The sequence below is a fragment of the Andrena cerasifolii genome, chromosome 1 (assembly GCF_050908995.1).
Source record: "Andrena cerasifolii isolate SP2316 chromosome 1, iyAndCera1_principal, whole genome shotgun sequence".
Taxonomy (NCBI): domain Eukaryota; kingdom Metazoa; phylum Arthropoda; class Insecta; order Hymenoptera; family Andrenidae; genus Andrena; species Andrena cerasifolii.
In genome coordinates this window covers 15079472-15104056 of record NC_135118.1, presented here as the reverse complement: position 1 = coordinate 15104056, position 24585 = coordinate 15079472, and the positions used below count along the sequence as shown (strand labels likewise).

Here is a 24585-nt window from a genome sequence, read left to right as displayed (position 1 = left end):
CATCTGCGGACACAGACGACTACGGTTCTGATGTCAGATTCTGCTGCCCAGATCTGGCTATCAGGGTATTTTGCTTTTACATAATATCATGAAATTGAAAATAATACAATTTTAACTTTATGATTTTCATTTTTTTTTTAATATTACTATTTCTGAAAATTTCTAAAATATTCTTTTTTCATATAATTGAAATTACGTGAAGTAAATACATAGTAGTCATACTATGGGAATCAGAATTCCAGTGCAGCGAGGGGGGTGTGCGGGGAGAGGGGTCAGAAGTGCGCGCGACGGGATACTCGCGTTGGCGAGAGAGGGGTACACGGAAAAAGTCTGCACCATTGGGAACGATGTTTGAAAAGTGGGCACCAGCACCGTAAATATCAATGCTGGGCCCAATCGCAACGCTGTCCAGCACCTAATGATCCTCCAGGGAGTGATCGGTATAACGTGATCCCCTAGGGAGTGATCGGTATAACCGCAGCCATTTTGGAGCAAAACCGGAAATAACATAACCTAAACGTTTATCTATCTCTTTCTATCAGTATTTCTGTTTCTCTTTTTTACAGTTTCTTTCTCTGTCTACTTCTGCTTTTGCTCCAAACTCGCGGCAACCAATCAGCGACGATACACGTTGTTCCGATCACTGCGAAAACCGTTCTGTTTCCAACAGCGCATGAATCGCATTAACTAAACGAAACGGTATGAATAGTCGAGAATTATAGCGAATTCGGTACCTCGCACTGACTGCACTGATGCCAGAAAATGACTTGGATTGGTTGTTTTTGATAGAAACGAATATAGCTCTATAAGAATCAACCAATCCAAGTCATTTTTTGGCACCAGTGCAAAGTCAGTGCGAGTTACCGAATTCGCTATTAATTTCACCGAAACCGGAGCGCTTGAATCGCAAACAGAAAATCCAGGATTCAAATCCCCGTGCGGAGGTTTTACTTTTTTTTTAAATTATTCTCCAATTTTTACTCCATCATCACTGGTCGAGTCGCTGGCGAAGCACCAGCTATGTTAGGGACAAAATCTGGTTTTCAAGCTTGTGTAAAAAAGCGTTCTCCACAGGTAAAAGGAATCCACTACATGATACATTGACACGCACTAGCTTCAAAATCGCTTCCAGCTTCATTAGGAAACGTTTTAGATCACATAATTCAAATAGTGAATTTTATCAAAGTAGGAGCAGCTCTCAGCTCACCACTTTTCAAACAGTTATGTACCGGCATGGATGCAAGTCATCATTTACTTCTTATCCATGCACATGTTCGGTGGCTTTCAAAAGGAAATATAATTGAGCAAGTGTTGGAACTTACAAGGGAACATGTCGAAATGATAATCGCCGATTTTCTTGCAACTTTGGTAAAAAGAATGTAGTTCTTACAAAAATATTTGACACGTATTTTTTTGGCTGTCATTCATATTGAAGGGATGAACAGCCCTCAAAGTTGAGGGTGAGATACAAGTTTGGTTGAATAGCTTGGAAAGCACCAGAGCTAGGATAACAGTGCAAATTGCAAAATAGTGTATTTCCTAATAAGGAATGCAGCTATGCAAACAGATTCCAAAAAAATCCGTTTTTAATGTATTATTTAAATAAACGAAATTTTTAAACTGCGGGACCAGGAAGTTCCACCACTAATATTCAATTGTTAATATCTCGAGAACGAAGCCTCGGGTCCCAAAACGGCGAAGGACATTTCGATGTCTTTTTGCATCAGGATATTCCATGGTCCGGAAAGTCTCTGAATTTTGGGACACCCTGTACAAAAAAAAATAAATTATATGTACAACAAATCCTCGATAACTTGACATTTGTAAAACAAAGATTACCTTGCAGATGTTTTACCGATCATAATATGTGACCTTTCGAGCCAAATAATACCTAAGATATTTTGCTCAATTCTTTAAAGTAATGGAGATACTTTATGTACCAATGACAAACAGTATATTCTATATGTATAAAGTTAATAAGCGATGTACTGTTAGATACGCATAAATTTGCATATTTTCGATAGTAGCAGGGAAAAATGCCTTCGTATTCAGGACTCTGCGAACAGTCTGCACAAACGACACTATAGAAAAAGTTGCCCAAAAATCATGCACATAATCATTTTGAATATTTCTTTGCAATAATATATAGCTATTATGAATGCATTTGCTTCACCGGATAGTTGTAAAAGATTAGTACATATTTTCAACAACTTTCATCATTTTTATGGCATATGAAATTATCTTAAAACGGAATTCATAACTGTTTTCTAAATTAAATTGTCATGTGAATGTATTTCCCTGCAATAGAGCATCTTATCTCCAATGGAATACATTTTCTCCCTCGCCATTTATTGAAAATAATAGTGTTAATAAATTAACAAATATAAACTTTTTATAAACTTTGACTAAATTCTCTTTGTATACTTGTGTAACATTCACATAATTAAACGTTGCCTCTTCTACAAAATGAAAAAATATTTTATTGTCCTTTGAAATACGGAGTACAAGTCTTAGTAGAATTCCCTTGAAAGTAAGAGGAGCCTAAATATTATTCCTTTTTATCCTTAAATATGCGATAATAGTAGATTGGAACGGAAGAATTAAGAGCTTATGATCATTTAAACGATTACTGTTCTATCTTGCAATAACAACGTTTGACGTAGCGTGAAACGTATGTTTACTGCGTCCTTCGAAGAGCTTATCTATTTATTACAATAAAAATCGTATAACACTATAAAAACAGAAATACATTAAGAAGACATACGTGGATATACAAGTATACTGCACGACTATATACATTTTTAGAAAAGCATGATAAACTGTGTGTCTGTTACTGTTTTTTATTTGAAATTGTTTGTCTAAATCACAATTTACTTATTAAATCTTTATAAATATGATGAATCAGGTCGTCTTGTTACACTTTCGTTACAAAATTTTTCCTATTATGAATCACGTACGTGAACTGAGTTATATGTATTACCAATCTGTATGACTGAATGTGTTTTAAAATGTGGTTAAAATAAAGGCATATCGACGACTTTCTCCATTGAGATCTGGCTTGAATCACGCTTTTCTATTATTTTATGTAAAAAGAACATAAGAACATTATCCGTGTCCTTATAATATTGATATTCTGAGATGTGGTTGTCTGAGAATAATAAATATCCTGTTATTTCTCTGCACTTGTCTATTGTTTGTTAGTTCATTGTATTATCATACATAATTGTTAATTATGAATGTAAGTTAGTATTAACAAAAATTATTGTGTGAATTGATGTGTAATAAAAAACGGTATTGTTCGCTTATGTTTTGAATGACAATTTTTAACTATAATTATCTTTTTTCAGTTCATAAATTTCCCTAACTAACGTAATGATTATATATAAATTAAACTAAAATTTTCATTAAGAATTTTCGCATAGTTTTATTAGATATTTTCCTTTCCTGTCCCTTCCACTGTTTACTTGCAGACTGTCTTTACTAAAAAAAATACTTTTTTAAATCGATCGTTTTAATATTCACAACAAATACTTTCACAAGAAATATTTTATCTTTCACCTGAAATATTTAATTCTGAAACAAAAAAGCAATAATCATTATTGTCTTCAAAGTATGTTTTTCAATACAATTCGGATTGCTAATAATTTAAATACAAAGTAACGTAAAGCTTAAAATTGTAAAATATAATTATGCAATCACACTCTAAATATAAAAAGCGCTATTTCACACAATTTACATCGAATGCGTTATGAAACGTAAGTACTTATTTCAAGTTATTCTTGCGAAGAATTAAGTGTTTGCGTACATGCTGAGAAAATTAGGCGCGCGAGCATGTGTACTTGGATATATATCACATTAAGTAAATATAAACAATATGAATTAATTAAATAGTAAAAGTTATCATCTACGAAACCAGCCTTACAGTGGAATTAAATCCATGATAAGTGTATTAGCCGTGAGCACTGCGGCTTTCCTTGATCAGGTACTTAACGTGCACTTGATAATGCGATGCTTTAGGGAAGAAAGCATCCATTTCAAAACAATATTTTCGTATAAATGTTCTATATATTTTTCCTTCAATTAACTCATTTATGTTCCACATTTGAAATATCGTTTAATTTCTTTCTTATGATACTTTATACTCAATGTGTAATTTGTATATTACATGAAGTATGTGGTAACTAATAGAATTAAACAGAATAATGTTTTGTCGTACAAGACTTTCATTTCAATTGTATCATTGTTTACAAGCTACGGTAATTTATTTACTATATGCATAATGCAATGACGCTTCCAGTCCCTTTATATTTTCCCGTTATAATACTGTTTTCATTTCGCTGTTACTTCAAAGTAGTAGATACACATGTACTTTTCTTTTATGACGGTTGGTTTCAACTTAGTTTTCCTCTTTTATTTTATTTTTACTTAACAATTCGTGACCAATAAGAATCTGTGTAAGCAAGACAATTTTATTTTGCTGCTTCGAATTTCGTTTGAACAATTAATTCTGCAATCATTAAATTATAAATGAGTCACAAAACGCATACATACTGTTTTCGTTGAAATAAATTAAACAACTTTTATATAACACCGACTATGCTATGCAAGTGCCCAAACAATTTTAGTTATTTTTGTTTGCGTTTTGTCTATTGCAAGTAATTATTTACACTGTTTCATTACATTATGTGGGCTTATGCATAAAAAGATATAAATTGATACAGACAAAAGTTCGATCGTCCTGAAGTAAGAAGAAATGAAACTTAATGATAAAACTAGTTCCCATATTAGTTGGAGATACAATAATGGACACGAAAAGAGTAACGTCTCGTGCGTATAATCAAGTAAACAATTTCCATATTTGAGTGAAACTAATATCAAGGTGCATTAACATACTGAAGCAAGCACAATAACCATCGGTTGTTGACTCGCCAATAGTACTGGATGATGAAATAGCGCTGACACACACATCAGCATTTAAAAATAAAACCGGAAATGATGTAGAGATTTTCTCAGTATTACACGATCTTTGTATTGATATGCTTTTAATGTCTCAAGCAAAAACTATTATACTTATCACACACTTTGTGCTATTTAAGATGCCATAAAATAAAAATAATTTTGTAAATAAATATTAATTTCGCCATAAAAATATTAAAATGAAACAAGTGCCCTACGAATACAATTATCGTGTGTATTAAAAAATACCTGTAAAATATGTCTGTGCATCAATATTTTGCAATTACACGTAGTGCGTGGATCATCCAAATAACTTAAAATTAATTCATGAATCTCACAATTTGACGAATATTGAGTAACTTTAAAACTTAATATATTAGAATACAAGGAATAATTCGTATTGCTTTTCCATGGAAGGGTAGAAATATCAAATGAATATTAGATATCTAATAAATATTTGTGCTTATAGAAATTCATCTGACTAGTTGGTCATGATCCACTATGCTATTAATAAATTGTCATGACAGTGCCTTATATACAATCATGGAAGAATGACTTTTATGATATCAACCAGTCGTTAATTGTTCATTGAAATATGCAGATACTGGCTTTCTTGCGGGTCAAAAGCATCTGTAAAAATCACTTTAATCAAGATCTTCTACATGTGAAGTCATTTCTACTTTATAAATTTTCTTTTTAACTTATAGATTATATATGACAAAAAATCATCATTTCTCAAAGAACTTGGTAATACAGAGTGTTACCGAGCTGATAGTACAATCCAAAAAAGGAATGATTCCAGATATAAAAATGAATCGAAAATATATTATGAAACTTTTTTCGTACGAGGCTTCGTTTTTGAGAAGATCGATTTCATGTGTATGCATGAGATTTGTATCGCGCTACTGATACTTGCAACATGTATCTATACAGATCTCAAAGTGTATGGGGCCCTTAAGAATCTGTTCCATCATCAACACTGATTTTATTCAAAACAAATCTTCGCTCGATATTAATTACTAGCTTTACTACTCGGCTGCGCCCGAAATTTAGATCCTGATTTTATAAAAAAAAATTTTTTAGTTTTTTTTTGTGAAAATAGACACATTCGTCTGGATTAGTCAGGCATAGTGAGATGAGGCACATTTCGTGATTCCAGAGTTTATCGTTCGAAAGTTTTTAGACGACAGATAAACACACAAACATATAGAAGCTTTCTGCTTTATATATTAAGATTCTACAATTCCGATTTATTTCTACAGAAGAGTTCAGTTCATCCGCGGTTTTATCATACCTGTTGCTATATTTTACCAATTTTTATTCACATAAATGTATACGCAACAATTTTCAAAATCGACTTTCTAAAAAACGAAGACTTGTCTAAAGAAATGTTATTTCATACTTCCAATTATTTTTGCATAAAGAATCACTCCTTTTCTGGTTATAATACCAATTCGGGGATACCCTTATATCTTGCGCATAACTATTAGCCTTTCAAAATTAAAAAATAATGGATTGAAAACTAAATTCTAATATTTTCCCCAAAAAAACCTTCAAGGAGAAAACATTAATCATCTACACATGCACGTGCATCAGTATTAAATACGTCAATCTTCAAAATTTGTACAAGAAACAAAATCGTTTTAATGCTTCTGAACCTTAAAGCTAAAATCTAAAATATCCCACAAAAGGTATAAAATTAATATTCAAAACGGTACATCGAAAAATTGGCATGGACTACGAATCTTTAATAAGTGTTTGACGGTCAATGTTAAGTCCCTAAGGGGATTACTGACCTACGAGCGTGCAGCGACTACTATACGTACGTCATTGAAAAGCTCTCATCAAGACGAATCGATTGATACCACTTTTTCACATCAAGATCAGACGGGATCACCATGAAAAATGGGCTCAAACTTCGAGATTTGGCGATTTTGAACAAGAGAAACTGTTAGTATAATCCCATCTGGTGGATGTCCGAGGGATGTAAAGCTTACATTGTAAGCGATCAGGGCCTGCGGAACCCATTATGCAAGTTATGCGCCGCATAACGGCGCCAGCCGAAGGGGGCGCTAAAAAACTATATCGCACGCTTATTATTATAAAGGAATCCAAGTCCCTCATAAACAAAATGTAAACGTAATTATTTCTTGGTGTACTCCGTAAAGGCGAAACATATTAAATAGGAAACAGGTGCAAAAATTTGGGGCGCCACAAATTTTCTTGCATAAGGGCGCCAACTATCCTCGCGCCGGCCCTGTAAGCGATACTCTAGTGCAGTGCTGTTCCGCCCATGGTTTGGCGAGCACCGGCGCTCACGGCTCACCGTTGCCCACGGGCAATGCTGCGGGCATTTATCGGGCAGAAGCTCAGGGCAGAGACGTCAGCTGTCGTTACAGCGAGGTGGAGAGCAACAGTTGTGGCGAGAGTTAAGAGTAATTTCGTTCTGCGCAGAGATGACTCGGAGGAGACGTTGCAACGTCCGACTCTCCACTTAGCTGTCTACGTCTATACTGTTGACTGGTAGGAAACCGACAACGACAGCGGCAGGGTAAGCGCTACGATCGATCGCGTGCGTCCCATCCGTAGAGAGTAGGTAACCCGTCCGTATTGATCCCTCGTAGGTTAGAAGCTGTGCAGATCGATCGAAAATCGGTAGAGACGTAGGGTTACTCTTAGGAGACACGGAATCTTGCAACGCGTTGATACATTCTTGACACTACACAACGCTGTTGCCCGGGTAGGCGTGGCTTATTGCCCGCCTACTTGTGTATGCCCCAGGCAACTGCTGAACAGCACTGCTCTAGCAGGTTGGGACAGCATGACCTTCCTTTCAGGGCCGTGTTGGGCCTGTGTTTGCCGCATGTGCCCCTTTCCTAATGCCCAAAGCTGCACAAAATCGTCTCTAAATGAATAATTTGGAATGAAAAATAGTTACAACAGTGCTTGCTTTATGAGAATACAAGATAGGTAATACGTACAGCTCAATCCATGTTTCAAGCTATTATCATGTATGTCACGACCAAGTTCAGTTGTAAAATCGCCAATGAATCGGTTGTTTTTCATTAAACGACCCTGGAATGCAGGTCATTTGCCGTCCGAACCTACTATATAGCAGGGATGCTCAAGAGACTCTGGGTAATAGTAGTTTGCGCCCACGGACGCGCCCGCCCGTTTCCGGTCCCCAGTGGGACTCTCCACTTCTCAGTACAAGATCTCGTGGTGGGGTACCCTGCTAATGCAGAGATTGTGGATCTGTACAACTGTGTATTACAGTATGCCACAAAAACGCTCCGCCCCCACTACTCCAGCTGCTCCCTACTATGTTGTCGAACTCGCTTGATCAACTGGATCTTGAACGGACTGGAGCTCGGGACGCAAATGTGCGCCCGCGCCCTGAAAAGGGATAGTTGGGCATGTTTGTGTTAGCGTATCGCTTACATCCCTCGGTTTTTGCTCAAGTGTCTACCCGAAGTCCCTCGGACCAGATGGGATTTTGTTATCGGTTTCTATGGTTCAAAATCGCAAAATCTCAAACTTTGTGTCCATTTTTCGAAGTGATTCCATCTGACTTCGAAGTTAAAAACGGTATCGATCAATTCGTCTTGGCGAGATCTTTTCAATGGTGTATAGGAATCGCTGCACGCTCGTAGGTCAGTAATCTCCTCAGGTACTTAACATTGCCCATTATCAAATTATACCAACGTCAGTTGATAGAATAAAAATTTCCATATTAAGAGAAAAACATAGATGAAATTTAACTTATCGTTCAAATATGTAGCAAAAGGAAGACATTTCGGGTAAATAGTTTCTGAGATAAAACTGTCAACAACTCTCATTTTCATCCAGACCATTAAACAAAATACCATACAATTTGATTACGAATAACGTTACTAGCAAATAGAGAATATTATGCTTCAAAATTTGTAATCTAGAAAAATGATTATATGTCTTTCATATTCAAATTCACATAATATATTTGACAGTACAAATACTTCTATCCTCATTTCCTTATCAGAAATCAAAATCTTTAAATTAAAGTAGACTCGTCCCACTACTGTGGACGAATTACCATGTATTCAACTTAGAATTTCTACAAGTCTTCTATGTATCACATTAAGCGCTGTATAAGTGTCGAAAACTGTTACAAAATATTTAACACTTATTTTACACCCTCCGAAAGCCAATACTCAAACGTATCACTAAATTAAAAAATTACAGACATTTAAAAAATATAAAAAACGTGTAGAAATAAGAGTATCAATACAATGATGACTATTTAAAAGGAATTTAATGTTTTGACATATATATATAGTTAAAAATGTCGATGTATATATATATATATATATACATATATACATCGACATTTTTCAGTGATAAACGACAGGTGTTTCAATGTATATTAATGGCTGGTTTTTTTTAAGATGATCACATGACTTAAAGTGGCTTCACTTGCCAAAGACATTAAATACAGTTTGTATGCTGGACTAGCTTCGTATTACGACTTGAGTAATATTTGTGCCTATAACAAGTCGTCATAGATTTAGGCATATGCTGTAGGAGGATCAAATACAGATTAAATTTTTAATCCGTTTATCTTTCTAATAAATAAAAGATACACTACTGTTTATTTACTGATCCAATTTATACTAATTTATGGTTCTTTGTATTTACGGAATGGTATGCTTAACGTTTGTATTATGAAAATTGATATAAGTCAAGTAAGGAAAAAAAATTAGTAAAATGTATACTAACGTTAAATAACTATTTAACGACACATTTTTATGTATCGCATTATGTCTATTTAGAAACGCGGAATTTAATATAAAGTTTAACAATTATCTACGTTAATTAGATAATGCATATGGTGTTGTTCGCACTCCAGTTGTTAATGTTCTAATATTTTTCACGAGCGTAGAATAAAACTGAAGAAATTATCTGCAAGATCAACCTACAGCATGTTCAACAGAACGTAACTAGCTTTTAAATATTCTTGAATCCAATAGTAGTCACGTTCTATAGTCATATGTAGATAATAACAGTGTATCCTTTCAGATGACAAATATGTTATAAAACATGTTTCTTGAAGTTTCTCATGGAAGACATTTATAAAAGTTATATCTCATTGATAAATTTAACAAATTTATAACACGAGTCGCATTTTTTAGACAAAATATTAGACAAATACTTTAGAGTAGATTTTATGGAAATTAGTTTTTTTAAATTCCGTATGATTCAATCCGAAAATTTTCTTTGCACTAATATAAGCGCATTTGTGTGTAAAATTCAAGTTCACATTTTAATTCCCATTAAGAAACATACTTGAAACATGTTTATGTAATTTATACCCAACTTCTGTGAAGCCTTAATTGTGGTAAAAATTGAAATTTTTAAGCTTCTGTAGACGCTATCAGAGAATTCTTAGGCGTATATGCTGTTGCATTTGGGTCCAAGTTCGACACTGTACACCCTGTGCAGGGACTTTCATTAGAACGTATTTTTGTACCTGTGACTCGCACTTCATTATTTAACCAAAGCTTAGATGTCGTGCAGGTTGATGCAGGACCAAACGTGTCTTGTGGCATCACAGCTAAATCTTGGGCGATTTTTGCTTTCAAAGTTTCAATTTCCTTTTCTTGAGACCTGATTACACCTGATTCAACATAATTTCATTTATTTAACTCTAGTTAAGAATATTTATTGAAATGTTTAAATACTCCTTAACATGTTCCATGCCGGACTAAATTTCAGTAACTTTTCATCCACGCCACATGAGCCGCATGGGCCACGTGTCGTCTAATAATCCAAGACTAATGGCTACAAAAATAATTATTATCAAAAGAAACGTATAACGCTTAAAGTGCGCTATAGAACAAAGCAAAAGTTTTTGTTTTCAACAAATTATCGTTGTATTTACGCGGTTTACGTCCAAGATGTACAAAGCATCTTTTTTCATTTTTTATCTCTGATACTGTTAATTTCACTATTTTCATTATGTATACATTTATTTTCTATTTCTGAATGAATAAATATCGTATAATTCTCTGATTATGTATTACTATGATAATGACTGTAGCGAAGTATTAAGCTAAGGCGGTAATAATACTCAGAACTGAATAACAAAGTCTTAGAATATGAAGTTCAAAATAGAAAAATATCTAAACAACAAATCGCTACGCCGCCGTTGGCCCCCAACGATCTATAATATGATAACTGCACTATACATGATATGCATGAATTAATAATATTACCAAATATTTCATGTTTCATTTAACGGAAAGTCAAGTAAAGAATCATGAAGCGCATTTTGGCCCACGCGGCATTGAACGTGTTAAGGTATTTAATGGTATACTAAAACTTGCTCGACATTTCCTTACTTGTACAAGGTGTTCGGCTGCACGTGGGAATACATTTAAGGGGTGATTCTAGACACCAGAATAAGACAAAAATCAAGAATAACGACATTGCGGATTAGGTTTCGTTTGTTAGCTATATACGTTTAAAGATATGCTTAAAAGGAGACAACTCCACGTGCATCGCTGCACGCGGGACAAGTCATGCGAGGGGTCGAGCAGTGGTCATCAAAGGCTCTGTCGCACGAGGTCACTCACCTCGGGAAGCTACGGCGAAATTTACGACAATCGGCATGGCCACACGATTCTGCGACACTTAATCCAAAATTAAAGGAACTTACCTATTCGTTAAAATCCATTATTATCGAGACACACGGGCGCAGAAATCACACAAAACAGAATCACACCACCCCCAAAAAGTAAAAATAAAAAATATCAAATCTCGCACTAAAATGTGTACAAAAAATTAAGAACAAATTTATCCGCTCTGAAACACAATAGAATTAAAAACAAGCATCAAATTTACCCGTACTGAATCTCGCCACGAAAAAATATAAGTTCTCACGTGCTCATACAATTGAAAGTAATAACTTGATGAAGAAACTTAAAATAAATTTTGCAACGTAAACTCGCGGGTCGACTGAATGTTTGTCTACTTCACGATGTGCTCACAGAGTTGTTTTGAATATGAGAAGCACCAAAACGAAAACCCTGAACGAGCCGTACCGTGAGCAGTACCCCTTAATTTTGGATTAAGTATCGCAAATTTTGATTGTCGTAAATTTCGCCGTAGCTTCTCTGAGGTGAGTGACCCCATGCGACAGTGGTTTTGACGACCACTGCTCGACCTCCCGCCTGATTTATCCCGCGTGCACCGCCGTACGCGAATTGCCATATTTTTAAATGCTTATAACTAACAAATGAAGCCCCAGCCGTAATATTCTTATTCTTGATTTCCGTCTTATTCTGGTGTCTGTAATTACCCCTTAAATTTATTCTCGCGTGTAGCCGAACACCCTGTATAGAAATACATATCTTATTTATCAATTTAAATTCTTATATGTTCGATTATCAAAACAGGATTTAGTATAACTTTTACTTACTTTCTCTGATTTCTAGTTCTCGTGTGGCTTCACCAAGCGCGGAGAATAAATCAAGTTTTATACGCGTTTCTGCACTCAAACTGTCCTCTAAATGAGTAGTTTTATCTTGTAACGCATTAAGCGCTACGAGCAGAATTTCAGATTCTTTGTGATTTTCCTTACAGCGTGTTATATCTTTTTCTAATGCACTGCACCTAATTTTAAAACCATTAAGTTGTGTAACTACATAATCTGCTTAATGTTGTATAGTGTACTACATTAATATTTGGTCTACATACGCAATTATCGTAGTATTTATAAAAATGTGGGACATTTTTTCAGGATTGGTTCTACTCATCGATATAATAAGAAAAGTTTGTATACGCATATGTTCAAAAATGGTTAGTTTTTCAGTTATAAGCATTTTTATGTTCCGTAAAACACTGACCTGAAATTTCTATTAAAGGACAATCGACAGACTGGCGCGTTCGTCAGTTGGCGAAATATACAATATTTTCATTCGTATCTTTTTCTTCTTACCTTTAAAAACCAAAGACGAAATGATAATCAATATATCGATCCGCGGAAAAACCGCTGGGCTTCGTTAAATGACACTGTAATGAGCGTTTCGGACCCGTATTTTACCAAATATAAAAATGCTTATAACTGCAAAACTAAGGATTATTGGACACACGCGTATACACTATTCGGAATATTTTCATGAAAACAAGACGAGAGCCATAATTTATATCTTTTTGAAAGAGGTGCTGAAATGTATTCAATTATTAGTTTAAAGTTCTAACCTTTCTTCTTTCGTTTTATGTTCTCGCCGCAAACTCTTGAGATCTTGCTCCATTTGCGTTCGGCGAGTTTTGCACGTATCCGTGCATTCTTGTCTAATAAGTGGTGGTGGAGGAGGAGGAATTGCAGAACGCGCTTCTTCCGCGGCTCGCCGCGCTCGTCTCTCGGAAGCTAGGGATGCTTCAAAAGCAGTCCGCTGCTTGCGTTCTTCTGCGATTCTTCTCTCCAGTGAAGACATCGTTTGTTTATCTAACTGGCGAGCTGTTACTAGTCCATGTAATCTATCAAAAGCAAGCAAATAGACTTGCGTGAGTTTTTAAAAAATGTTTAAAAATACATGTTCAGATTAATTCCAATTTAAAACACAATTTCGCATAATTAGAAATATATTGAAAACGGTATAAGTTACTTACTTGGTTTGCAACTGATCATTATCATGCTGAAGTTGCTGTATATCACCTTTTGCTTGACGCTCTCCGTTTTGTAAAGTATTTATCTGAGAGCGAAGTTCCTGCTCCAATTGCCGACTTGATTGCAAGTCTGATTTCAAGCGCTTTATGTCAGCCTCAAGCCTGCGACACATCAGTAACCTATTTAAATGATACCGAATTACACTAAAGAAAAACTTGACAACACGATAACTTTGTATCTCCTCATTTTACTAAAATGTAAAAAATTCCGTGATAAATTACAAGGACTTCTACCGAAACTGAAAATACCGGTATTTTTCGGTTCCATCTTCAAAACCTTTATAGAAACCGAAATACGCAAATACCGGTATGACAATCATACCGGTTTGAAGTCCCTGATAAATTAGGAATATAAAAACTAAAAAAGTGTACATACATCTAGTATCCATGGAAAGTATGAATATTTTAATTTCGTATCTTTACTCTTATTTTTACAACAATACATATCGCACAGAAAATAAAAGTAAAAAGAGGAGAACAATACTGAAGAAAAAACTTTATGTACGCTAACATCTTTCTTGTATATTGTAATGAAATAACATAAATGATATACCTTTGGCAATAATCATCTTGTTGTTTCTGTTGTTCTGATATATTATCAACTGGGACTTTAACTTGACGCGTTTTACGCTCGCGTTGAGTATTAACAGTGGACGATGATTCGCGACTGTCTTTTATATTATTCCATTTCCCTGTTACAGACCCATTCGCCTGTGATTTCACTGCAGTGTGCCCACAGTTTCCACTTTTGACAAATTTGTCTTTTTCTATTTCATTTGCATCAAAATCATTCACAGATCTGCACTTTACATTCAAGATTTTAGTACATTTCTTGAACATCACGTTACGTGCACGTACAACTACACTACTTACCCGATCCTCTCCACGAACTGCATATCAGTGGGAGCAATCACACTTCCATTTGTATGTATAAACTTCTTATCGTTTTTCTCGGACTGTGATATATTTGTTATGTTATGCTTGTTATGCTGTTCCTCTTGCTTCTCACCTTTGTCCAAAGACTTTCTGTGATTATTTTTCGTCGCAACATTTTGTGACTGCAATGTTATTTGTGTACCTATGTGTAAATTACCATTTTGTATACCAACTTCTGCAGAATTATTACTGCTTCCTGAAAAGTGTGTTTAATTATCATATCACACGATGGTCATCAAATATACTGGTATAAAGTTCAAAATAAATACAAACTACCTCTGCTTTTTTCAGGACTTGGATTATACTGTGAGCTTAGTTTATTAGAGTGTGTTTTAACATGTTGATCTAACGAAGCGGTAACATGTACTTGTGACTGAACTTGCTGTATCTGTTGTACAGTACTAGTTTGTTGCCCTAGAGGCAGAGCTTGCTGCAATAACTGCAGGTAGAATTCATTTTCTTTCGCCACATCTTTTTGCTTTCTCTGGTAGAAAAAAGTTTGAGCGTTAAAACCTGTACAGATTTTCATCGAAACGTTATGTCTACTAATGACTTACCTGTCTCATTCTGTAGCCAATGTAGCTTTTAAAACCAAAACCTAATGTAACCACAGGATAACCGATGCTAGAAGAACAGAATAATTTTAATTCCTCGTCGTTCATACTTATTCGTTTCAGTACAAAATGCTTGGTTCTACTATTAGTCAAGTATTTTTTTTATACCAGATTGCTATGCAAGTTCTGTCCATCGATTTGCTGCTACGTACAAAGAAAGACTTTAATCAGGAAGAGAAAGCAGAATTATTACCAACAGCCTCGGAATACAAAAGAGATCAGTTGGCTGAGGTACTGCTTAATTTCGTACAGTGTTTCTTAAACTTGAATTCTTCTTCTCTATTTACTAATGAACAGAACTTGTACATCTAATAATATATGTTGTCAATTAATAAATAATTCAGTCTATGCGTACAGTTCAGTATAAACGTTTCTTTCTGCGTCTCACATAAAAAAAGAAGAGCGAATAATGGAAGGTAAAGAATATGTACCAATGTGCTGCAAATGGTCTACAGAGATCCAAGTGGAAGGGCATATGTCGTAAATCTCTTAATCGCACTTCTACCTCTATGTATAGAAATAATAACCATAGCATCGCAGTTGGTAGGCACACACCTTTGTCTGTTTAATATTAATATCGTGTTAATATTATGTTTATTCCTTTAACATAACTAATTTCGTCCGAGCATTTGAACGTTTCATATTTACCTGTATGCCAAATATATTGTACCCAAACATAAGTGCTGGCAGCCAAAAACAACCAATGTATGGGTATGAAAAAGAAACAGATCATATCTGACGTAAGTGCAATACAAATGAAAAATACAGAGAAGGCCTGAAAGTAGAACAGTTTGTATAATATAGAAAATACAGTTAATCCATCGCGCCAATAAAGGTTTACAGAATCGGCACATGTTACTTACCAAACCTTGATATTTGAAAGAATCGTAAACACTTCTGAGAAGCAGCCAAAATGGCCACAAAAATTCAAAACGGAATTCTAAAATGAAGTCTGCCAAAATTACCATAGCCCATAGTAGAATAAACTTTAGGTAAAGCAAAGTACTGAAATGAAAGATAATGCTGCGTTATCTGTGTAGCAAAGATCTTCGTACTGAACTTGGTAAATATTAGCACATTATATGTATCTACCGTGCCATCATATTGCTTAACACAGCATCTCTAAAATATTATTGTTTAAAACCTTAAACAGTTAACTTCAAATTAAAATGGCATTACATATATACATATATATACACACAAGTATGTATATGTAGATATGTTTCTTAACTGCAATCAATAAAAAAAAAACTACTTCTATAACAGAAGTTAATTGCACTTAGAGATTAAACCAGTCAAAACATTGTATTAGTTTTTGTTATATTACCTTCATTTTATATACCTCATCATACTGTACGCTACGCATACATTTGTAATCTTGATTCGAAATTGAGAAGAATTCATGTTCGGTACATAAAAAATAAGACGAACATTTTCAAATAAAATTCAAATTAACAAAATCTTAATTACATACATAATTGCGCAATGTAAATCGGTAATATTTAAAAGAAATTGATAAATCAACAATTTTTGATTTTGTAATTTCTTGGGTGATACATTAGATACATTGTTTAAGGTTTCGTCGGGTTTCGTATAACCGAAATAACCAACATAATAGAAGAATAGTTTTTATAAAAAACAGACACATGGTTAAGGTTTTGGTAAATGTCAAGTTATATCATGCAGCTTCTGGAAACCGACCGACAAGCTCGCGCACTAATAGTACAGTCCATTCCGGAAACTTATACATCTCATGGAAGATCGGAGACGGTAAACATATTTGATCGATAGACTGATGAATATTTAAGAAACATTCGCCGTGTTTTTGGTTACTTTTGAAATTAACCGTTCCAATAAAGGGACATATGGCGGCGAAAATTTACCTTCCGTAGATCCCCTCGGTGAGCTTGTTGCGTTTCAAGGGCCTCCGAAGCTTACCGCACTCGACATTTCTTCTCTTCATATTCCTCGGCACTTTCACCACGACCAAAGCGACGTTATTCGCAGCGAGTAATACAAGGGGGGAAAATCACAAATCTTCTGCGGAATAGTAAAAAAATCCACTGTCTCGCGCGCGACTTCTATCAGTCTCTTTTGTTGTCATTCGTCTGCGGACAGATTCGAGGTTTTACAGCGGTTTACCAAGCAGCTGATTGGTCCATTGTGGGACATGGCGCTAATCAGGAGCAAAAATCACCTGCTGGAGTAATTATTCCGCGATGCACTTTAAAATAAGGTACGCACGTTCATTTACACTTTACAAAATGTACATCTGTATGTCAACGTGCCAGATAATTTTTTCTAGCAAACGATTTTACATTACAAATTGTATCGATCGTACATGCTTTCGATTGCACCTCGGGTCAATCGACTTGTTTTACTTACGTTACCAGCGCTCTGACCTAGCAGTATGTTGTTCTCTGTTCCCCTTATTCACGTGCGCGTGAGCGCGCGCACCTCTCTCTCTCTCTCTCTCTGTCTCTCTGTCTCTTCCTCCCTCCCCACTACACTCTCTATACATATATAAATTTTATTCCCATTTTCTTTTTATTGTATTGTACATCGAGCCGGCTCATTCGATTGTGACTCTATAACACAAGTTATGATGGCGTGTGGCCCAACTTCACATGGTGGCGTCCGTTTCGTGAACATTTCTACACCCGACTAAAAAATCTCGCTGCACTACCGCAGATGCGTATGCATGTTAGTAGGTAGGTGCATATGTTGGCATATGTATCCCTTCCTGCGTTCAGCTTCAAACGATGCGCAGCTAGATGCGTATGAAATTATTACATCGTCGGCTGCTGGATGTATGACTGTATTGTATGCATGTACTTGCATACATAGTTACATACCAGACGAAAACAAGGGACAACGTGAATGCGATGTGACAACAAATCTTCAATTATTGCTATGTTATTTTGCACTGTATTTGTAAATTTGTTTACAAAAGTAAGCTTCCTGATGCAAGTACGTTCTATCGTACCGGTAAATTTATGAAAACGAGGGAAGTAGTCGAGGTTAGAAACGTACAGTGTCTATTTATACTCGTATGTTATGACAACACTTCAACAAAACAGTAATTTTTAGCTCTATTTTATGTATACCTATAACTGATCCATACGTTTTGTAAGGTTCTCACTGAGTTTAACTGAAGTTTTCATGTTTATAAATCTATGCACTTGATAACATAATTTGCCAAACTATGAGGTGCACACGGAATTGCAATTGCATAGAGCAGTGCATTTCGTGAAATGATTAATGCAATTAATCGCTATAAAATTATAATTAAAGAAACACCCTTTTTCACCTGAACTGGTCACTTGCGACATTGCACAAACGAGGGGCAAGGCGATTGAAAAAGAAGGCATGTTTAAAAATGTAAGACTAATTTCATTCGTATTATTATTAGACATATGTGAATATTAGGTGTTAAATAAATGTAATGGAAATGTACGTGTTCTTCATAATTATTTTCATTTTTCCAGTTGGGAAGCAGAAATCGCTGCAGCGGGAACTGTGGTTGACAAATATGAAGCCATTCATGATATGACTTTCAAAAGATTCGAACAAATCTGGGAAAATTTCGAGCAAGTCACAACATCCACGCTGCAACAATGGGCCCTGACATATGCCCGTGAATTGAATTGCAATCGTTTTGTGGCCTCTGGAACCTGGATATTGAAAATCAAGCTTAAATACGGCCTATGACAAAAAAAAAATTTCAAGCTATGTCAGTAGTGGTGAAGTTGCCTCTATGGAAGAAATACTTGAAGCAGCAACAAGTTTTCGAAATAGGATTAAAAACCTATTCGAAATAGGATTAAAAACCTTTTTCTTGTCTACAAAGAATAAAAAATTATCTAAGAAACTCAATGTCGGAGGAAAGATGAAATAATATGGCTATTTTATATATAGAGAGCGAGTTACTTAAAATCATTGATTGTGACGAGATAGTTAATAAGTTTGCAAAACAAAAAGCAAGAAAAAAATTTATTTAAATTTTTCACTTTTGTAATTTTAAGTAAAGTTCTATAATTTTTGTTGTTTAAATGTCTAATTATTAGTTTATTATACGTATAGTATCATTAATTATAACCATACTTTTTCGTATGTTCAACTATTAGTTCAAAACTTTGTGATTATAATTGTATTATTAATTATATTATACATATACTTTATTCAAATTTTATCGAAATTAAAACATTATGAGTACATAATCTGTTTATGTGTTTAAAAATATGGTTAACGTGATTTTATTTTTCCTGTCTTTCCCTTTTTTGTAAGGGGCCCAATATTTCCTTTTGCGCCCGGGGCCTCAACTGACCATAATCCATCTCTGTCGAGGAGTTCAGAGGATGCTTTGATTGCTTTACAACGCTAGAGGCATTCCGTCAGTAAACGCCTTCCTGAACAGTTCAGACTTACGTTTAGAATAAAACTAAAGTTTAACTTGAAAACAGTTTCCTTTTACACTGCCGTGCAAAATACTTGGCGACCCCACTCCTGCTTCGCGAGGCACACTACGGAAAACCATGGACCTGATTCCTGAAGGATAGCAGGATAGAGCCTCGTTGCGTGGGGTTGAAGAAGGAGGATCGACTTCTTTCAGGACGGTATTCACAGTCGCTACTTATTCTTAAGACTGCATTGTAGGACTCACAGAATCACAGTTGGTCATACTGATAATGGCAATGTTAATTAATCACCTCTTTCCCTCTCTAATACTACTTACTCAAGTTTTCTCCGTTTGCAATTCTCTTGTCAAATCTAACGTTTATAATTCGGAATAGAAAAAGATTACAGCGCTACTAACGGCAGGAATTACAATTAATTATGGAGTGATGGCGGCCTTTTGCCGTGCGTTGCAAAGAAATGCAATCGTGTCTGTACCGTCTTTATTTTACCACGTACGCAATCAAGGGTGTGCGTGTGTACATATGCAATTTTACAGCTTCTTTCGTTAATTTGATATATAGTGGAAAACAAATGTTAATTACCGATTTTGCCGCAGCGCCTAGAGCGCGCGCTGAGCAGTCACGCGGCGCGCTGTGATTCCTCGTTTTTGTACTACTTTTACCTTTCGAAATAATAAGTTAACCTATTAACTACAAAGCAGACGGTTCTTAGGGTTCCTCGAGAGGTCACCAGTGTACGCTAATACTACACAAACGTGTATGTGTGAGCTTTACGCAAAATAGCAACGAGAGCTTTAACGCCACAGCCTGGTCAATGGCTCCGAAATCGACTTCCAGCGGCAAACATGTTCTCGACACAGCAGTTTATATTAATGCAGGCATATATAATGACGGCCTATCAACTGTCATGAGGCTCATGCAGAATTTGGGTATGACAATTAGGTCGAACTGTTATAACTTCTGCGTGGAAACTGACGAGCGCCGCATCGACTTTTCCGAGAGATCGCTTAGCGATGCCGCAAAAAAGGCTCGAATATCCTTAAAAGAATCTAGGAAGGAAGAGGAGGAGACGAACCTCGACCTGGATGGCCAAATGTATGGTGCAGGCATCGCAGATTAGAGGCAAACAAAAATTTCAAGGATTAAAGTGTTCATAAAACATTAAACGCGGTTTTCACGAAACCACTTTTTTTCAAACTGGGAGGACGGATATCTCGGAGACTATTGCATGGATCGATTTGAAATTTTTACAGTAGCTTCACAACAATATTCTCTTTGGAAGTACGTAGCCGTTTTTTGATTGAATGTAAACTTTTTTTTATAAACAATTTAATGCTCACTTTTAGGGCGAAAAATCGATTCGTTTCTTAAAAAGTGCACCACTTCCACAAAAATTGATTAAAGAAAAAATCCCTACGTACTTCCAAAGCCAATTGTATATAGATTATAAATTGTTTTTGTTTTTTTGTTCCAGGACTCATACATGCCGAGAAATCCGTCCTCCCGTGGCGGTGTTTTTTTTTTTAAAAAAAAAAACTGTTTTCGACGATGGGCTCTATCGCCACCATTTTGCATAAAAATGACAATAAAAAAATTGTTTTTCGTACGTCAATATGTATTAAATAAACCCTCTGAAAAGGAATTCTATTCCGTTTGTCATACTCCCAAAATAAATTGTCAAATTCAGGTCTTTTTTTCTGCCTCTAGAGTGGTTTTACCCCTTAACATCGATCGTACATATATACATTGGCGGCCGGTTATCTTATTATAGCAGAAGTAATGTATTAATCATCTGGCTTGCTATTTTCACCAAGCAGACGGTTCGCGTCCCGTTTTTCACCCGCATTCTTGCAAACGCCTTCTTTTGTATCGCAGGCTAATCCGTCGACGCAGGGACAGAGGATGTAATGAACATCGGTTAATAATACCTCAGCTCCGTCAGGATACGTCGCAGTCATGTTGAGCGTGGAAACGCTGCCTGGTCTGCATATATTTCCTTCCTCTTGCATAGGCTTACATTGCGGAATACTGTACCTCATCGGCCCTAGAATCACGTATTATATTAATTCCTTTATAAGGTATAAGGGAACAAGTATAAATATATACCTATAGTACAACAGTAGCCCGGTTCACATTCTAAATTGGTCTGACAATGTATGTAGTCTGGTCTAATACTCTCCATGCGGGAGACACCACTTAATGCAAACAGAAGAAAAGACGTAAGACAAATCGACAACGATGTCATTGTTATTTATGATCGCCGACTCCTGCAAACAAAACGTTAAATGTTACACATATGTATATAGTATCTACGTAGTATGTACTTACATACAATTTTCTTGCGCGTTATTCGCTTCAGACAGACCGCATGGAAATCGCCCCGAACCATATATTTATTCCAATTAAGGGGTTGTACCTAGTCAGGCGGCCGAAAAGAGGCGAATGTTTGTGATTTTTTTTTGAAAAAGCGGAAGTATATATTTTCACAGAACTTTTTGCACTTAAAAGAGCAACATTTACAGAACATTTGGTAATTTTTTCGTAGAAAAATATTTGTTTATAATAAAGTTACGACCGACATCCAAGAAGCCTTTCTAAAAATCTGGTTTTGCGGTGAGCCCTGCCGTTCGGAACCAGATTATCTAAAATCAAAAAACAAACAAGATTTCGTTAGTATATTAAAGTATCCTCTGAGTAACGGAGGGAATTTCCGAAATACTAATTTAAAACTAAATGGCGGCTATTTAAAGTTGAAGTCCGTTTTTTTGCGTGATTTATCGCAATTAAAAATCAGGACTTCAACTTCAAATAACAGCCATTTGGTTTTAAATTAATATTTCGGAAATTCCCTCCGTTAATCAGAGGATACTAACGAAATCATCTTTGTTTTCTGATTTTAGATAATCTGGTTCCGAATGGCGGTGCTCACCGCAAAACCAGATTTTTAAAAAGGCTTCTTGGCTGTCGGTCGTAACTTTATTATAAACAAATATTTCTCTACGAAAAAATTACCAAATGTTCTTTAAATGTTGCTCTTTTAAGTGCAAGAAGTACTGTAAAAATATATACTTCCGCTTTTTCAAAAAAAAATTCACAAACATTCGCCTCTTTTCTGACTGGGTACAATACAACCCCTTAATCGTTAATCGTGTATTGTGCTTACAATCAGGGCCAGCGGAACCCATTATGCAAGTTACGCGCCGCATAAGGGCGCCAGTCGAAGGGGGCGCTGAAAGACTGTATCGCACACTTAATAATACAGGAATCCAACTCCCACGTAAAGAAAATGTAAATGTATTTCTTTTATTGTACCTCGTAGAGACAAAAAAAAATTAAATAGAAAACAGGTGCAAAAATTTGGGGGCGCCAAAAATTTTCTTGCATAAGGGCGCCAACCATCCTCGCGCCGGCCCTGCTTACAATTACAGCTATACAATCTCAAGTTTAGCATCGTTTCAGATATGAGCTTTAAAAAATATCTATAAACCGCCATACCTATATGTACCTATACACGTGTCTGTACATAGCTGGAGTGTGGAGTTTGCATCAACAGTGCAATCTTTTGCCCATTCGAATCACGCAAAAAGTTCCAGCCTACATTATACCTACACCTACATATATGTATCGACTTGTCGATGTATTCGAGTCACACATAAGAAAATCGTCTTCTCTGAACCCGAATCCCGCCATTTCTCGATAAACTGTAGCAAGTACACCACGGGAGGTGACGTTTTTGTCCCACGCGTGGCCTAATTTCAATGTTCCGTAGATATCGCGTGCTTCTTCCGATTATTCTGACCTCCACCTTTCTTCTGTTCATAATCAAATATCATTGACATGAAAATTACATAATTCCTTATGTACCCGACGCGCGGAGACAATAACGTTTTACGGACGACTAATTACATATAATGACTAAAGCAACTATCAAAAAAACATTGCTATTGCTGAAACCTTAAAAACTGTAACCCATACATGATTATTTATTTTCGTTCTAATTCAGTCGATTATACCTAGTAAATTGAAGGAGACGAATCGCCAGAATGATCCCTATGCCAGATTAATCCCTATGCCAGATTAATCCCTACGCCAGATTTTGACAATATTGAACGTGGTGCACGATTGTGCGCAAGGAAAAGTTCGATTGTCCTGATTTGTGCGATGATTTTGCGTCGCAGGTAGCTATGCGCTATATCTAAGTGGGTACCTACCTACACAGGCATATATATGTACAAAGAATACTCGCGTGGATATCCTTAATCGGATGTAGCTGTAACTTTAATGCCACGATTAACTAGCTGGTCGAATTTTGATTAATTTCAACACCCCCAATCCATAATGCTTCCAGCACTGTTTTCAATTGTTCAATCGTAGTGCGCGACGATGTTTACGTCTGCTTATCTTATTTTGCAAAAGACGAACAGCACAAAATGATGAGATTATACATACGTATTCGTATTCGTATTCGAACCTGCGCTCACGGATTTTCGCCTTGACCACACTCGGCAAACACTTGTCGGAATTTGATCGCGCGTACGGATGAGTCGTTTGTTTTTATATCGACTCTTCCTTCGCTCGACATGTCGTTCCTCCAAACACACGGGTCGCTTGAGTCACATCTATGATAATCGTCTGCCGAAATTACATACGAAATCTGTATACTTATACTATATAATCCTTTATTGCATACGATATGATAGTGCGCACATACACGTAAATGTTCTCGGAGCAAAAAAAAATGATTAACATCGACTTCAAAAACATAAGAATGCACTAAAAAGTGGAAAATATTTTTCTCCCTTGTTTACTCTACGACTATCAATTTTTTAGTTCGGTTATCGATTTTTTTGAAAAGATCGAAAAAATTTAAAAATAAATTAAAACCGGTTTCAGAAACGTAGAAATGCACAAAAAGTAAGAAATTGTTTTTTCCCTATTTTTGGAGAAAAAAATCA

At 35.7% G+C, this 24585-nt stretch overlaps 2 protein-coding genes and 1 long non-coding RNA gene across 12 annotated transcripts; 1 reads left to right on the top strand and 2 right to left on the bottom strand.

Annotated features, from left to right (window-relative positions):
* Nucleotides 1-273: 273 nt before the first annotated feature.
* Nucleotides 274-17230, bottom strand: LOC143365948 (macoilin-1). 9 transcript variants are annotated; one of them, XM_076806580.1, is made up of 13 exons: nucleotides 17096-17230; nucleotides 16076-16217; nucleotides 15861-15987; nucleotides 15644-15773; nucleotides 15156-15222; nucleotides 14872-15082; nucleotides 14536-14794; nucleotides 14216-14461; nucleotides 13606-13782; nucleotides 13195-13473; nucleotides 12413-12606; nucleotides 10463-10609; nucleotides 274-1768 (listed from the first exon to the last, which is right to left on the bottom strand). In XM_076806580.1, exons 1-13 carry the CDS (start codon nucleotides 17173-17175, stop codon nucleotides 1659-1661), a joined length of 2169 nt encoding a protein of 722 aa, XP_076662695.1. In that variant the 5' UTR covers nucleotides 17176-17230; the 3' UTR covers nucleotides 274-1658. The 9 variants fall into 9 exon arrangements, 8 of the variants coding, with proteins under 8 accessions (XP_076662695.1, XP_076662714.1, XP_076662723.1 ...); XR_013084631.1 differs by lacking the exon at nucleotides 274-1768 and adding an exon at nucleotides 2458-7861 and having other exon boundaries at nucleotides 7938-10609; XM_076806599.1 differs by lacking the exon at nucleotides 274-1768 and adding an exon at nucleotides 2458-5586.
* A 1221-nt stretch (nucleotides 17231-18451) lies between these two features.
* LOC143366234 (uncharacterized) lies at nucleotides 18452-21148 on the top strand. The gene is made up of 2 exons (XR_013084700.1): nucleotides 18452-18593; nucleotides 18701-21148. It is a non-coding gene; the product is annotated as an uncharacterized LOC143366234 (long non-coding RNA).
* Nucleotides 21149-21224: 76 nt separating this feature from the next.
* Nucleotides 21225-24229, bottom strand: LOC143366186 (astakine). 2 transcript variants are annotated; one of them, XM_076807032.1, is made up of 3 exons: nucleotides 24080-24229; nucleotides 21737-21897; nucleotides 21225-21674 (listed from the first exon to the last, which is right to left on the bottom strand). In XM_076807032.1, exons 2-3 carry the CDS (start codon nucleotides 21873-21875, stop codon nucleotides 21415-21417), a joined length of 399 nt encoding a protein of 132 aa, XP_076663147.1. In that variant the 5' UTR covers nucleotides 21876-21897; nucleotides 24080-24229; the 3' UTR covers nucleotides 21225-21414. The 2 variants fall into 2 exon arrangements, with proteins under 2 accessions (XP_076663147.1, XP_076663156.1); XM_076807041.1 differs by having other exon boundaries at nucleotides 24102-24211.
* Between the last annotated feature and the right edge of the window lie 356 nt (nucleotides 24230-24585).

What these genes read in the sequence shown, in the direction of transcription:
- LOC143365948 (XM_076806560.1), bottom strand. Translation starts at nt 17,175, where the DNA reads ATGAAGAGAAGAAATGTCGAGTGCGGTAAGCTTCGGAGGCCCTTGAAA. An exon ending in AGACCATTTGCAGCACATTG is followed by an intron (nt 15,223 to 15,643) that starts GTACATATTCTT and finishes CTGTTCTTCTAG; the next exon opens with CATCGGTTATCCTGTGGTTA. An exon ending in TCCTGAAAAAAGCAGAGGTA is followed by an intron (nt 14,795 to 14,871) that starts GTTTGTATTTAT and finishes CACACTTTTCAG; the next exon opens with GAAGCAGTAATAATTCTGCA.
- LOC143366186 (XM_076807032.1), bottom strand. Translation starts at nt 21,875, where the DNA reads ATGACATCGTTGTCGATTTGTCTTACGTCTTTTCTTCTGTTTGCATTA. An exon ending in GGGCTACTGTTGTACTATAG is followed by an intron (nt 21,675 to 21,736) that starts GTATATATTTAT and finishes ACGTGATTCTAG; the next exon opens with GGCCGATGAGGTACAGTATT.